The 14,104-nt window shown below is 59.0% G+C and overlaps 1 protein-coding gene across 1 annotated transcript; it reads right to left on the bottom strand.

Annotated features, from left to right (window-relative positions):
* Window positions 1–7,779: 7,779 nt before the first annotated feature.
* On the bottom strand, window positions 7,780–13,019 carry TNNI1 (troponin I1, slow skeletal type). The gene is made up of 6 exons (XM_044762720.2): window positions 12,862–13,019; window positions 12,327–12,458; window positions 11,348–11,437; window positions 10,088–10,264; window positions 9,071–9,180; window positions 7,780–8,106 (listed from the first exon to the last, which is right to left on the bottom strand). Exons 2-5 carry the CDS (start codon window positions 12,450–12,452, stop codon window positions 9,073–9,075), a joined length of 501 nt encoding a protein of 166 aa, XP_044618655.2. The 5' UTR covers window positions 12,453–12,458; window positions 12,862–13,019; the 3' UTR covers window positions 7,780–8,106; window positions 9,071–9,072.
* Between the last annotated feature and the right edge of the window lie 1,085 nt (window positions 13,020–14,104).

Raw genomic sequence — 14,104 nt, 5'->3', positions numbered from 1 at the left:
GAACTGCTGGCATTCGGCTGGCCCCCCTCCCCGCCTGGCCTCTCTGTGACACGGATCCAGGGTTGGTGGTCTGTACTCTGAGGTCCCACAGCAAAGGGCAGCCTGCAAACACACACAGAGCTAGCCTGCTAGGGCCTCTCCTTCTGAAACGTCCCCTCCTCCCGGGAGCCTTCCTTCTTGGCATAGGAGGTAAGGAGTGAGGTTTGAGGAAGGAGTGCTGGATGGGAGCCTGGAGACCTGGCTCTGAGCTCCGCTTCTGCCATTGATAAGCCCTTTGACGGGGAGCCAATCACCTCCATTTCCTTACCTGTGTTGTGGAAATAATGACATTCTGCCCTGTTTCCCTCCACATCGAGGGGATCAAATGAGCCCACTGTTGAGTACTGGGGACACTGCGGTGAGAGTTGACAAGGCCCCAGAGAGTCCGGAGCCAAGGCCAAGGCAGGACCCTGAGCCACGTGCTTTTCCAGGGAAAGAAGAGAAGGGATGGCAACAATCTGCATCCCAGATTCTCCCACCCAGGCCTGACGCTCCCGGGAGCTGCTGCCTCCCTGGGGACCTGGGGAACGTTCTCCGATGGCCCGTTGGTGGTGGCACCACCTCAACACAGGAAGAAAAGTACTGCTGGTCATTTGAAACCTGGCCTTTCCAGGGACACTCGTGAAGCCAGGGGACAGTCGAACATCTAAAGGTCCAAAATCTACTACCCTCTCTGTGGATATAAAAAGCCAAAAACGTGGAAGGTTGGTATGCGGCGACTCTGGAAGTAAGGAAAAGTAAATTACGTGCCTGTCGGTGCCCCCAGAGTCTGCCTGGAGGGCAGGCCGTGTGCGTGGCGCTGTGTCAGTGCGGCAGGTTGCAGGCTGCTGTAACAAAGAGCCACAGACCGGGGCACTTACATGGTGAAATTGATTTTCTCTCAATTCTGGAGGCTCGGATGCCGACACCAAGCAGTTGGCAGAGCCCTGTTCCTCCACGGGCTCCGCAGGGCATCGTGCTTTGCTCGTTCCAGCTTCTGGGGGTTGCTGGTCGTCCTTGGAGCTCCTTGGCTTGCAAGTGCGTTAGTCCGGTTTCTGCCTTCACGGTCGCGTGGAATTCTCCTTGTGTCTCTGTGTCTGTGTCCAAATTCCCCCTTCTCATAAAGCCCTCAGTCGTCAGAGCAGGGCCCACCCTCATCCAGCGTGACCTCATTTTAACCTGACTACATCTGCAAAGACCCTATTTCCCGAGAAGTTCACAGGTACCAGGGTTGGGAGTTGAACATATCTTTTTGGTGTGGGGGGGGGGGCACACAATTCTACCCACTACGATCAGCAAATGGCTTTGACATTCAATGACACAAAGATGGTGAGGACTCATTCCTGACCTCAAGACACTCCCTCTCCAGCGATGGAGACCCACACGTGCTCGTGCACACAGACACACGTATTTTCACAAGCGTACGTGCACCCAAGCCTCACTCAAGACAGACTGTGATAAAAGCTGAAATTGTGGCATCCGGAGGGATGGATCCTAATAGAGGGATGGAGAAGGAAAGATCTTTCAAGAGGAAAGATGATCTGGGTTCGGCCTTGACGGTCCAGTGGAATTCAATCGTCGGAAAGGCGGTATGGGCATCCAGCTGCAGGGCGCAGCATGAACAGACAGGGGCAAAGACGGAAGGTGTTCACGGGGCAGAGAGACAACTCAACAGCCTGAAGCGTCAAAGCCGCCACGGCTAAAGGGAGAGGTTGGGGACAGAGATGAGGGACCTTGTGAGTTGTGTTCAGGAGCTGGCCTTTGTCCTGCAAAAACTGTGGACGTTGAAGAACATGAGAAGGGTTAATGGCCTTTGCGTGGAGAGGCCCTGAGACTCTGGAGGACAACGCTGGAGACCATGTGGCCAGATGTCAGACTGGAAGTGGGGAGACCACCTGGGGGCTATTTTTTTTTAAGAGACATGAAGGGAGCTTGAGCAAGGGCAGCAGGAGGAGGGGGCAGAGAAGGTGTTGGCAAGAACCTTCGAAGGTCGAATGGTCAGGACTGAGCTGATGACCATGGCAATGCAGGGGGGTAGATCGCACCTCCCTGGCTTGAGGGGCCAAGCAAACACAGGTGCCACTGGTGAGGCTGGGATGCAGGAGGAGGAGGGTGATTAGACCACTGGGGTTTCTCAGCCCCAGCATTATGACACTCTGGGGCTGGTAATCCTCCGTGGCGGGGGCTGTCTGTGCATTGGGGGACGGCCAGCAGCATCCCTGGTGTCTACTCATTAGAGTCTAAGGTCCCTGAAGACAAGCAGGGGGAGCCGTGAAATAGCTGGCTTGACGTTGGGGTGTGGGAGCCCAGGAGACAGCCTTGCCTGTGTTTTTCATGGCACCCAAGGGAGACCAGAGCAGGCAGGAGGTGGGGGCAGTTCATGAGGGCAGGGGGTTGACGTGCAAGGTGCCCACGTTCTGACTCAGCGAGTGTCTTGTAGGTGTCTTGAGAAGAGGAAGAATGTCTCATTCACCTCGGTAACTCCTCGACACTAGGCTGAGTGTAGTCGGTGGCCCAGCACAGGTTTGGAGAGTTGCACTGACTTGCTTTGGGAAGAACAGGAAACCCCGCATAGCCCAAGAAGCCGGTGTAACATGGGAGGCTGGGGTGGGGAGAAGCCGAGGTCAGGAGGTTCTAAGCGTCCGGACCCTTGGCCTCCAGACTCTGGGAAAACCAGTCTATGGGGCATCAGCAGCCCTCCCAGTGGCTGGTGGGAGGGTACGTGGTTCACCCTGGGAAAGGTGAAGTCATTCTTCTCCACTCCCCAGTCGCAGTGGCCGGGAGAGAAAGTCCCGAAGATGAGCAGCAGAAGAGGCTCGTGAATATTCAAAGCAGCGCTGTTTACAGCAGCGAAAGTCTGGAAACCACCCAAATGTCCATCAGCGGGAGAACGGATGAATAAATAATTTGTGTCGTTTCATCACTTCATAGCAGAGAAAATGAGCTGCAGTTCAATGTATCCACAGGGATGCCTTTTACAACCTTCCCCTGGAATGGCGTGAGTGGGAAAAGGCAGAGAGCCTGGGTGCACGTCAGGTTGACAAAAAGATACAAAAGGAAACAGTGTATCTTGTGGGGATTTGTAAACGTGTAGTCAAGTTACACGGAGACAGAGAATCACACTCAGAGAACCCAGGCTCGTGTTCAGCCTGGCGGCGGGGACGGAGAGGGACACATGGGGACTTTCAGAGAACTGACAACACCGCAGCTCTCCAAGTGAGTGCTCGGCAGGCGGGCGTTCAGCTGGCAATTCTTCACGCTGTCCGGGCATTAAGAACGGTAATGACGTGCTGGTCACTTCCTCTGGGGAGAGTCCACAGAGACAGGCTTGTCACCCCGGGAAGCCCCTGGTCAAGGGCAGGGTTTCCAAGACTTCCAGCCAGAGGGGAAGGGGTCCCCTCTTCTGCCCTCCCAAAACAGATGTCAGGCCCTGGTATCCCCCACCCCAACCCCGTCTACACCACACATAGGGCAGCCTCTCATTCTCCAGAGAGGCCAGAGCAGAGACCAGGGGGATCCCCCGCCCCAGAGCCACGGGGGCGGAAGCCACCCGCTGACGCATCCCTTCCACGCCCGTTCCGGTCCCATTCCGTGCGATGAGCCCACACCGAAAGAATCCAGGAGTGGCTCTCTAGCTCCTGGTTTTTACAAACTCATAACATTTTTTTTTTAATGTGAATACCGAAATGGTGTCGTCTCTGGTTTATTTTGTGAAGGAAGAACGTTAAAAAACGATTTCTACCTACTGTCCTCGCACCCCGTGGGTAAAGGGTGATTTAACACTGAAATGATACGAGCAAGGCATGCCCACTTTGACAACCACCGAGGGCCCTTTCGCTGAATGCCTGCAGGGTTTCTGCCCTGCGAGGGGGAGCAGGTGACGCTTGCGTCACAAAGAGCCAACGGGGAGGATGCGTCTGGGGAGGCTGAGCTGAGGGCACAGAGGCATCTGCCAGGCTCCCGGGCAGGCCAGCCGCCAGCTGTGTGCTGCGTGCATGCACAGGCACACACGCCAGGCTCCCCCTTCAGACAGACAGCCACGAGCGCTCATGCACGCACGTTCCTCGCCTGGGGCTGCAGGTTGGAACAGCTGCCCAGGCTCCAGGTGAGGCTGTGCTTTCCTCCTGAGCCGACAGCAAAGGGCCAGGCTCACCCAGCCTGTGCCCACCAGGCAGCGACCGGTTGTTGGCACTGGAGCCGGGCAGGTGCTGAGCCAGGGCCAGAGGTGGGCCACCTGCTCAGGTTACGGGGCCTCTGCCTCTGGTGGGGAGACCACAACTCAGCCCACATCCGGTTTTCTCAGTAGACCGGAAGTCCAGCGACCTATGCTCCAGCCCGGGTTAGGTCTATGACCTTGAGGAAGTCACCGTCCTTCTCAGGGCCGCCAGACGTTGACCGCGGTGCTCTGTGCCAGTGCCACGGGATTATGGGGGCTCACCCTGCTCAGCCTTGACCTCAGGGGAACCCCCAGGCTGGCTTAAGCATCCTGGAAGTGAGAGAATGCTGTCGCCCCTCTGCTCTGGTGAGGGACCCACAGGCCCACAAGCTTTGGGGATTTTGGGGGAGAGGGCCCCGCTGGGGTCAGAAGAGGAGGCTGCCATCACTGCCAGTCCCCGTGACCTATCCCAGGCTTCGGCAGCTTGGTCACCCACCCGGAACAAAACTGCCCCCCTGGCTGCCCAGCCCGGAACCCTGTGGGGAGTCTGACCCACTTCGTGGGGGGCCATTGGGGCTAATGTTTAACTGGCTCCCTCCTTCAGCAGCCGGGCACTTTAGCCCTGAGCACTGGGCCCGCCCACGGCCCCACTGAGTGGTGGGCTCCAGACAGACATCTCCTGCCCCATGGAGGGAAGAATCTGGCGGGGGGGCGGGCGGGGGATGCTCGGAGACAAGCAGGGCTGGCAGCAGGTGGCACTCTGCCCTGGTGACTCCCACCAAGGAGGGGGAAGCAGCAGGCCCATCTCCTGCAGAGGGGAGGGGGAGCTCACCCAGCCGTTATGTGTCAGTTTGTGATAGATATCCCCAAAGAGGCCCCCAGCCGCCTCCCCAGTCCCGGTCCCACTGCTGGAGGGGCACCTCCCTTTGCTCATTTGGGTCTCGTTTGCGTCTCCTTTGAATGTTTCCCCCTTTGGTGGAGGTATTGAGACTCCCCTGACCCCCAGCAGTGTCCCTTCTGGAAAGCGGCTGGTCTGGAATGTGGTTCCGCTGAGGCAAGTATGATCCCAGAACAGGGCCACCCCAAAGGCAGGTTGATCCGGGTTCCAGATTCTAGTCTGCACCATCAAACCCTGTAAGTTAGGGTGAATTACTTAACCTCTCTGGGCCCCCATTTCCTCATCTGTGAATCTGAGATAACAGTATCCATTTCTTTGGGTTTTGTGGGAATGTAATGATGAAATTCTGAGTAAGCGTTTAGCATAGTATATACAGTTATTATTATTATTCAAATAGTGGCTTAGAGTGTGGACTCTAGTAGACTGCCTGGGTTAAGTCCTGGCCCCCCCCATTTACTGGCTGTGATACCATGGGAAGGCAGCAACCTCTCTGTGCCTTGGTTTCCTCATCTATAAAACGGGAATGGGAACCTTTCTCTTAGGGTTGTTGAGTGAATGCTCCACATGAATTGATGTGCTGGCACGTAGTTGCTGGGCCAGAAGCCAGAAGCAGGAGCTGTGATACAGAGGGCCCCGCTCCAGCTCTGCTCTCCTGGGCCCAGCCCGGGGGGGTGCTAGCCCTCCTTGGGGAGGGGGTCTGGATGTGATCACGACTCTCAGATACTCGCCTCCCACTCAGCCCTGTCCAGGGCTACAGCTAAGCCATCAGCCCCTCCCAGAGTGCCCTCCCCCCAGGGAGCCCCAGGACGGCCCCTCCCTCAGCCACTCAGCTGTCTGGACCTTCCTCTCTGCTCCTGCCGCTTCCTCGCAGGAGAGGGGTTCAGTCTAGCCCTGCCCGGAAGCAGGAGGGACCGGATGACCTCCAGGAGGCTCCAGATGGGCCTGTGGCTCTTCCCAGAGGGCCGCGGCCTTGGGTGTGTCGGCCCAGCCTCCTCCTCCCACGGGGCTCTCTGCACCCTGCTGTTTGTTTTGAGTCAGACCTGGGCCTGGCCTCCCCCGGTTGTAGGGCAGGGTGAGACCCCAGTCTGCCAGGGCCCTGGGTTAATGGTTGACTGGCAGGCTGAGATTTGGCTTTGGAATCTGGGGCCAGACTCTCCCAAAGGGCTGCGGAGAGGCAGAGCCAGGAGACCGTGCCGTGGCCCCAGGCGAGCCTCGAGGAGCCCTGGGAGGCAGGGAAGGGTGGGTTTCTGTGGCTGCCTGGGCACCCATCCTCTGTGGCACAGATCGGCCCCATCAGGTTCTCCAGCTTCGTGTTGGGGGGGCGGGGGGGAGAATGGGTGTGTCCGAGCCCAAGGGTTTCTGCGTGTGCTCAGAGCTGTGCTCTTTGCACAACTTCATCCACCTGTCTGCCCACTGAGCTGTTTGCAGCGAGAACCCTGGGCCGAGGGCTGCCCGCCCCCCCAACACATCCCAGGTGCTGGTGCCCCCAGGGGCTGTAGGCCCAGCAGCCTGGGGCCAGACCCCACCCAGGGAGCAGCTGGCCCTGCACTTTGCACCCAGTTTCTGGTATTTATGGCAGACAATACACCGGGAGCAGAGGGCAGAGCGGGGGCTCTCAGGCAGGCGGAAGGGATCTTCTCAGACAGCTTGGCCTCGCCCAGGACCAGTGCCAGGCGGTCAAAAAGCCAAAGGGCCCCAGGCCTGGGACCAGCCACCTCCTCTGGGTTAGCTCTGGAGTCGCCATGACACTGCCCTGAAAGCCAGGCCCCGCTGTGACCCAGAGCTCTGGTCTCTGCTCCGTAGGAGCCGCTGTCGTCAGTGTGTGTGGGGGGCAGTGGGTGCAGAGGGAGGCTGCCCCATTCCACCCCAGCAGCTTGCACCCCTCACTGGACTTTGGTCCAGGTATCAGTGGGATGGAGAAAGGACCCGACCTAGAGGACAGACCACTGGCTGCCCCACCTCGGGGAAAGGATCTGTCCTGGAGGAGATCACCAGTCCAAGATTGTGAGGGGAAACCAAGTGGGAAGAGGGTGGATGAAGGTAGACTGAGCAGGGTCTGGGACAGATGAGCCCCAGGACAGGTAAGCCAGCCCCAAGACAGGTGAGCCCCGGGACAGGTGAGCCAGCCCCAGGACAGGTGAGCCCTGAGACAGGTGAGCCCCAGGACAGGTGAGCCCCCAGACAAGTGAGCCCCAGGACAGGTGAGCCCCCAGACAGGTGAGCCCAGGGGCCAGAGATGAGGAAGGGAGCCACCTGGTGGCCGGGCTCAAAACTGCATCGTGTCCCTCCTGGCTGGACCAGGGCCCACACTGAGCCAGTAGGACCAGGTGAGGTGTTGAGAGAGCCCTGACCTCAGCCCAGAGCAGCTGGAGCATCCAGTGGGCACCAGGCAGAGGCAGTCCAGGTTTGTGAAGGAAGGGGACCGTGAAATCAGGCAGGGCACGGGGCTCGGAACCAAGAGGCCCCTCTTGGCTGGCATTGGGATGGGGCTGAGCTGTTTCAGGGGTCGGGGCTTGAGTCCTGGGTGGAGGGGGTTACTGTGTGATGTCACTGGGCAGAGGGTCCCAGGGGGACCTTAGCAGCAGCTGCCAAATCCTCAGCCCTCCATTCCGACCCCAGGCACCTGACTGGAGCCCAGCACAGCCCTGTGTTCCCAGCCTCCCTGCCTCCCTTTTCCTCCCAGAGCTCACGGCCAGAGCTACAGAAATGACCAGGACACTGGGTTTTTAATAGGGGGCCGTGATGCCTGCGGACACTCTACATGGCACAGCAGCTGTGGAGGGAGGCAGCCCGGGGCTGGAGAGAAGGGGCTGCGCACCTCCTCCTTGTCGGTGTGGCCTCACCCGGGCTGTGGGGTGAGGGCTTCAGACACGGCTGTCTCTCCTCGCGAGTGTCTGTTTAATCCCGGTTCCAGAGGAGGGCAGTCAGGCTGGAGGGGAGAGGGGGCAGCAGGGCAGGATGCAGAGAGGCGGGTGAGTCGGGTTGGAGGAAGGAGCGTGCAGCCGGAGCCCAGAGCACAGTGCAGCAAGCCCGCCTGTAGCAACAGAACAGAGGCCATCAGTTCCTGGAGACCTGTGTGCGGTTCATGACTCCAACTTAATGTGAAGCACATACAGTCCCCCGATTCTCACCCCAGCCGCCCTGGGCTGGTCCTTCGTCCCCAGGGGCTCCCAGGAAGCCTCAGCTTCTCGCCGGGTGCCCCAGGCTCCCTCCCCTGCCCCAGCCCTCCCACTGCTCCTCCACCCTAGGCTCCTCCAGGGCTGGCTGATGCCCACTGCTGCGCCTTTCTGCTCCGTGAGCCTTCGGACAAGCCCTTCCTCTGCATCTGCTAACATCGGCCCATCACCTCCTGGGAGAGCTCCCTCCTGGGAGCCTTCTCTGACGGCTATCTGGTAGACCTCAGCCCCTGCACCTCCCCTCCGCACTCCCAGAAGGGTTCAAGGGGGCCTAACTTTGCCGCTTTCTCCAGCAGTTTCCTCGGAGAGCGGGTGGTCTTCACTTCTCTGAATGGATCCCACCCTGGGAGTAGGGACTGTGCATGCTGGATGGTTCCCAGGACATCTCCAGGAGGTATCTCAAAGAGCCTAGGCTTCCAGCATGTCAGAGCTGGGGGCCCTCAGGGTCATCTAATCTAGCAGTCCTCAGACTCGTGCATGGAGTCACCTGGAGGGCTGGCCCCAGCCCAGCGTTCCCAGTCCAGGTGGCCCGGGGTGGGGCCACATCACCCATACTGCGGGTCCCAGGACCACACTTGGAGAACCACCGACCTGATACAACCCCCAGCTTCACAGATGAGAGGGAGAAAAAGTGTCCCAGAGCAGAAGTGACACGTGTGCACAGTCTCAGGGTGGAACCAGAACTGAGCCCACAAGGCCGACCCTGGTCGCTGCTCCTCTCCCTGCACCGCCCTGGGCCCGGCCCTCCCGCCCTGTTATCCTTGTCCTGCTGTCCTTCAGGCTCCTGCCGGCCCCGAGCAGAGGGAGCTGGTCTCTGGGTACCTCTACTGCGTGGTGGGAGACTTGGCGGCGTCAAACATCTTCTTCCGGCCTTCCATCCCAGACATGGCCTCCACGTTCTTCCTCCAGTCACCCACCTCCACGGGCCGCTCCTGTGGGCAGGCCCCACACACAGAGACTTAGCCCGCCAGGTGCCACCGGGGCCCTCCAAGCACAAGAGAAACCGGGTGATCGGAAATCCCGCCCCCTCTGCCCGGACGGTGGGGCCGAGGGACGCCGTTGGACAGGTGCAAGCAGGTCAAGCTGAGGCTCCAGGGGAAGAAGGAAGCTGTGTCGGGTGGGAGCTCTGGGATGTTGTGGCGAGGGTTACGGGGCCAGCTCCCACCCCAATGGACCACGGCCCAACCTGGCCTCCAGGTCCCACGCTGCCCTCCTGGTGTGGTGCTCAGCAGCTGAAGGCCACCTCTTCCAAGAAGCCTTCCTCCTTCTAACTTAGCTCATTTTCCCTGTCACCAGCATGCTGCCTGGCCCATCTCTCTTTACAAGGCTCCCTGGGCCAGAGACCCTGTCCTTCGTCCCTGTCCCTCATGGGGCTGTTGATTCTGGGCCTGTGTGCCCGGAGCCCAGCCAGCTTAGCGTGGTTCACTGCTGAGGGCTGACTGAACCAGCTCTCTGATTTCTGTGCTGTGTGTCCTACGACCACACTGACCTGCCACCTTTCCCCACCAGGAACAGAGGGCATTGTCCACCCGTCACCCTAAATCTCTGGTTCTCTTCACGCTGGGTGCATGGTTTTTACTCTATTCCTCAGTCTGCCTTTGTGTCCCCGTTTCCTCCTCAGTCCGGGAGCAGCCTGAAGAGAAGGAAGCAAGTCTTCTTTCTCCCAAGACAGAATGATAAGACTGTAGCACTGCTCTCCCAGAGGGTTCTAGAATGTTCTAGCAGGCTGGCCGGCCTCCCCCAACAGGAGCTCCTGGGCCAGCCCGAGGCTACATGAACGGGCAACAGGTGAAGGCTGATGGGACGAGGGGAGGAAGGTTGTGAGCAGGGGGTCCCCACCTTCTCCGTGTCTTCCTTCTTCACCGACTTCAGGTTGGCCCGGAGGTCCATGGACACCTTGTGCTTGGAGCCCAGCAGGGCCCGGAGCATGGCGTCAGCCGAGACGCGGACCCGGCGCAGCGGCGGGCGCTTGAATTTCCCGCGGAGGTCCAGCACCTTCAGCTTCAGGTCCTTAATCTGCAGGCGAGGAGGAGCGAGGGCTCGTGGAGAGGGAGCAGCCATGGGCCACCAACTTCTGGGGCTCCAGCCAGATCTGCACCCCAAGACCTCCAGCCTTCAGGCCAGACCCTCCAGGACACTCAGACCCACCCATCAGTTTGCAAATAGCCACCGGACGTTTGTTGATAAATGACTGAGCGAGCAAGTGGACGGACAGAGCCCACTAGCTGTCTCTGTTGTGACAGCCCCACAGGGGGCAGCAGGAAGCCCTGTCTGGAGCGTGGGGCTGCTCCCCCTTCATCCCGCAGCCTCATTCCTGCTTCTAATGCGTCCTCCCCCAGCTCCCCAAGGGTGTGGCCTCAGGCCAGCAGGGTGGTCCTGGACCCCCAGGGGGAATTTCCAGGGGACGAGCTCTGGAGGGAATTCTGGGGAGACTATTGATGGCCATTCCTGATGAGAAGTGGGAAGGAGGCAAGTGACTTCTGGTCCCTCCCGGCCCTCCTCATTTTTGCACAAGTGTCCAGAAGCAGCCGACCCCAGCAGCAGGAGCACTGCCCTTTTACTCTCTGCCACATCCCACTGGAGCAGAGTCTGGATGGAGCTGGTGCCTGCCACCCCACATCCAGGGAGCGCCGAGCACTGGAGTGGGGATCAGAGACCAGCGCCAGTCCCAGGACCAGTACTGTGTGACCGGGGCTGAGTGTCTCAGCCTCTCTGAACCTCAGTGTCTTCATGGGTAGGGTGCAGGTGATAGCACCTACTTCATCCACAGGTGTGTGGGGAGGATCAAAGACACGTGAGAGCCGTTCGCAAGGGGAAGGGGTTACTAGCAGGCTCAGGATTGTTTGCGTGGGCGGACACAGAGGGCGGCTTCTCTTACACTGCAGAGCCCGCCTGCCAGGTTGGGAGCAAGCTTCTGCCTTTCACCCACGTGATTATCCTCTCTCTGCCCGCTCCAGCCCTGTGGGGTCCATGTGGGCTGGAGTGGGGGGACCAGAGCTTCCTGCTAAGCGGCCACTTCCCGGACCCTGCAGAAGGAGGGGGCCCTGGCCCACAGCGTCCGCATCCACGCCCCACCAGCCCAGCCTCCTCCGGGCTCACCTCCCTGGTGTTGTGGAGGCATTTGGCTTCGATGTCGTATCTCTCCTCATCCACCACCTCCACCTTGGCATGCAGCTCCCGGCACAGGTCCTGGGGGAGCAGGACGCGTCAGGCAGGGATGGAGAAGAGGGTGGGGAGCCCCCCAGCCTGCAGCCTCCCTTTTCTGCCCCCCGAGTCCAGAGCCCCTGGCCCTCTCCCCAGCCGTGCACTGGGAAGAACCGACAGACCCCTTTGCTCTGAGCAGGAGCCCGTTGTTTTCTTTAAATAACATAAGTTAATTGCAGGCATTTTGAAAGTTATGTCTTAAGCAACAATAATAAAATCAGGGCCGTCCCGGTGGCGCAGCGGTTAAGTGCACATGTTCTGCTTTGGCGGCCCGGGGTTTGCCAGTTCGGATCCCGGGTGTGGACATGGCACTGCTTGGCAAGCCATGCTGTGGTAGGTGTCCCACATATAAAGTAGAGGAAGATGGGCACAGATGTTAGCTCAGGGCCAGTCTTCCTCAGCAAAAGGATTGGTGGCAGATGTTAGCTCAGTGCTAATCTTCCTCAAAAAAAAAATAAATAAAATAAAATAAAATAGCGAGTGCTGCCACCACCTGGAGATAACCATCAGTGACATTCTGGTGTCCTTTCCTTTGGTCTCTTTTCTCTGCTGTTGCTGGTATTTAAAGTTACCAAAGTTGTAAAAACATTAAAGATCGGGCTGCAGGGGGAGGACGGCACGGATGAAGAAATGGGGCTTCGAAGGCCTGCCCACCTCCCTGCTCCACCCCAGCCCCGCCATCCGCACTGTGGCACTGATAAGAGTCGCACCCTTGGCTGCGCCCCACCCCGAGCAAGTCCCTCCCCTGCTGCGGCTCCCCTCTGGCACCTGTGCCATGGGCTCTGACGGCCCCGCCTCCCAGCAGGGGGAATCCAGACTCCTGCCACCCGGTCCCTGGGGACACCCACACGGGGCCCCCACCTGAGAGGCTCACCTGCAGGGCACTGAGGGACAGGCCGCGGGTCTGCAGCGTGGGGATGCGCTCGGCCAGGTAGCGGGCCTTCTCGGCCTCGCGCTCCTCGTGCTCCTGCTCCCAGCACTCCTTGGCCTTGGCCAGCATCAGGCTCTGACAGGACAGCACCGGACGGAGCTGCTGAGCCGGTGGTCCGGAGCCCTTGAATGCCCCCCAGCCCTGAACCCTCGCACCAGGGAGGCTGTCTCTCTTTCCTTCCTCTGACTCGTTCCTCATCTGTTTTGGCCCACAGAGCCCCAAAGACAGAAACTCTTACAAAGATGAGGGGAGTCCCTCTGCTCCACCAGCGCCGCCTCCCTTTGGGACTCCACGGTGCCAGGTGTCACCCACTGACCACTGGGCTCCGGACAGCAGCCACGCTCCTCTGCCCAGTCAATATCTTTGCTCTGGCCTCCTTCCTTGTCACCCTCCCACGACCCTCCACAGCTCTCGGAGTCTGCCCTGCGTCCCCTTTGCCTCCCGCTGGGCATCCCACAGAGCCGGCACTCCCTCTCACCTTCAGCAGGAGTTTGCGGGAGGCGGTGATCTTTGGTTTCCTCTGAGGGCGAGAAGAGGGGGGAGATGAGTGAGGCAGAGGCCGCAGACCTTAAAATCTGGTCCTCGCTGGGACGAGCGCCACCCTGTTCACCATCATTACCCAGAATCCCCACCTCAGGGCCCTTGAAAGCTCATCTCTGTACTTTAAGCCCTCAGATTCAAGGAGAGCTGTCGTCAGCTACCTTGACCTGGGGGCTGAGGCCCCGCTTCCCATTCTGGTTCTGCTACTGATGGAAGCCCGCAAGACCTGTGTGGGTCACACGGCCTCGATGGGACCTCCATCCCCATCTGCAAATAGGATGGTAGATCCACCTTGCTTAGTTCACAGCTTTAGAGGCTGATAATATTATGAATGAGCAAGTCCTTGGAAAAGCGTGAAAGAGTGTGTGTTTTAGCCCTCTGGATGGTAGCATACCAATACCTTGGTCACCTGTCATGTCCTAAACAAGCTGTGAATTTCCTAAGAATGTCTCATTTTAGACATCAAAACTTTTTTTCATGTCAACACCATCCATATAAATCTTTCCCAGATGTGAAAGCACTGTTTTCTTATTAAAGATGCTAGACGTGCTGTTGCCAACTAGATATGTTGTAATCAGCCTTAGCCCCCTGGCGCTGTCCCCTGAGGGGCGGTGAAGGTCAGGAGGGCTATCCGACCCCTAACTAAGGAGACTGATGCCTTCCGGGCCCCGCTGTCTCCTCTTGGCCGTAGGGCGGGCGTCGCTCTCCTTGCGATAGACAAGCACCTGATTCTTTCTGTGCCGAGGCCGGGAGAGCACAGCTCCCGTCTGTCACTCGTGTGCGGAAAGTGAGGCCATCAGGCTTTGAGTGGGTGGCACTCGTGGGAGAAAATGAGTGAGCCTCGATGTTGGGAACGCACACTTCTCATCTGACCCTTCGGAGTGGTTCGTTTGCCTTTTCCTCCCCAAAAGCCGAGGTTTTTGCTACATTTCAGATTAGTGTGGTTGCAGGAGAAACAGCCTGTGCTACTGTCATTACCACCCATGGCCTGCACACTGCAATGTGCTGTGGCCCGTGTTTCACTGCAGTGTCCTCTCCCCACCACTCGGTGAGCTTGTGGGTCACCTGGTTTGACTGTCAATCAGTGGGGTCTCACTTTAACACAAGCCTCAGCAAAACTCAGAAACTCACACGGCTACTGAAGAATGGTCTATTTGATTCTCATCGAGAATCTCCATCAG

The sequence above is a fragment of the Equus asinus genome, chromosome 30 (genome assembly GCF_041296235.1).
Source record: "Equus asinus isolate D_3611 breed Donkey chromosome 30, EquAss-T2T_v2, whole genome shotgun sequence".
NCBI lineage: Eukaryota > Metazoa > Chordata > Mammalia > Perissodactyla > Equidae > Equus > Equus asinus.
The sequence above is the reverse complement of the archived record's forward strand: the minus strand, read 5'-3'. Positions and strand labels throughout refer to the sequence as shown.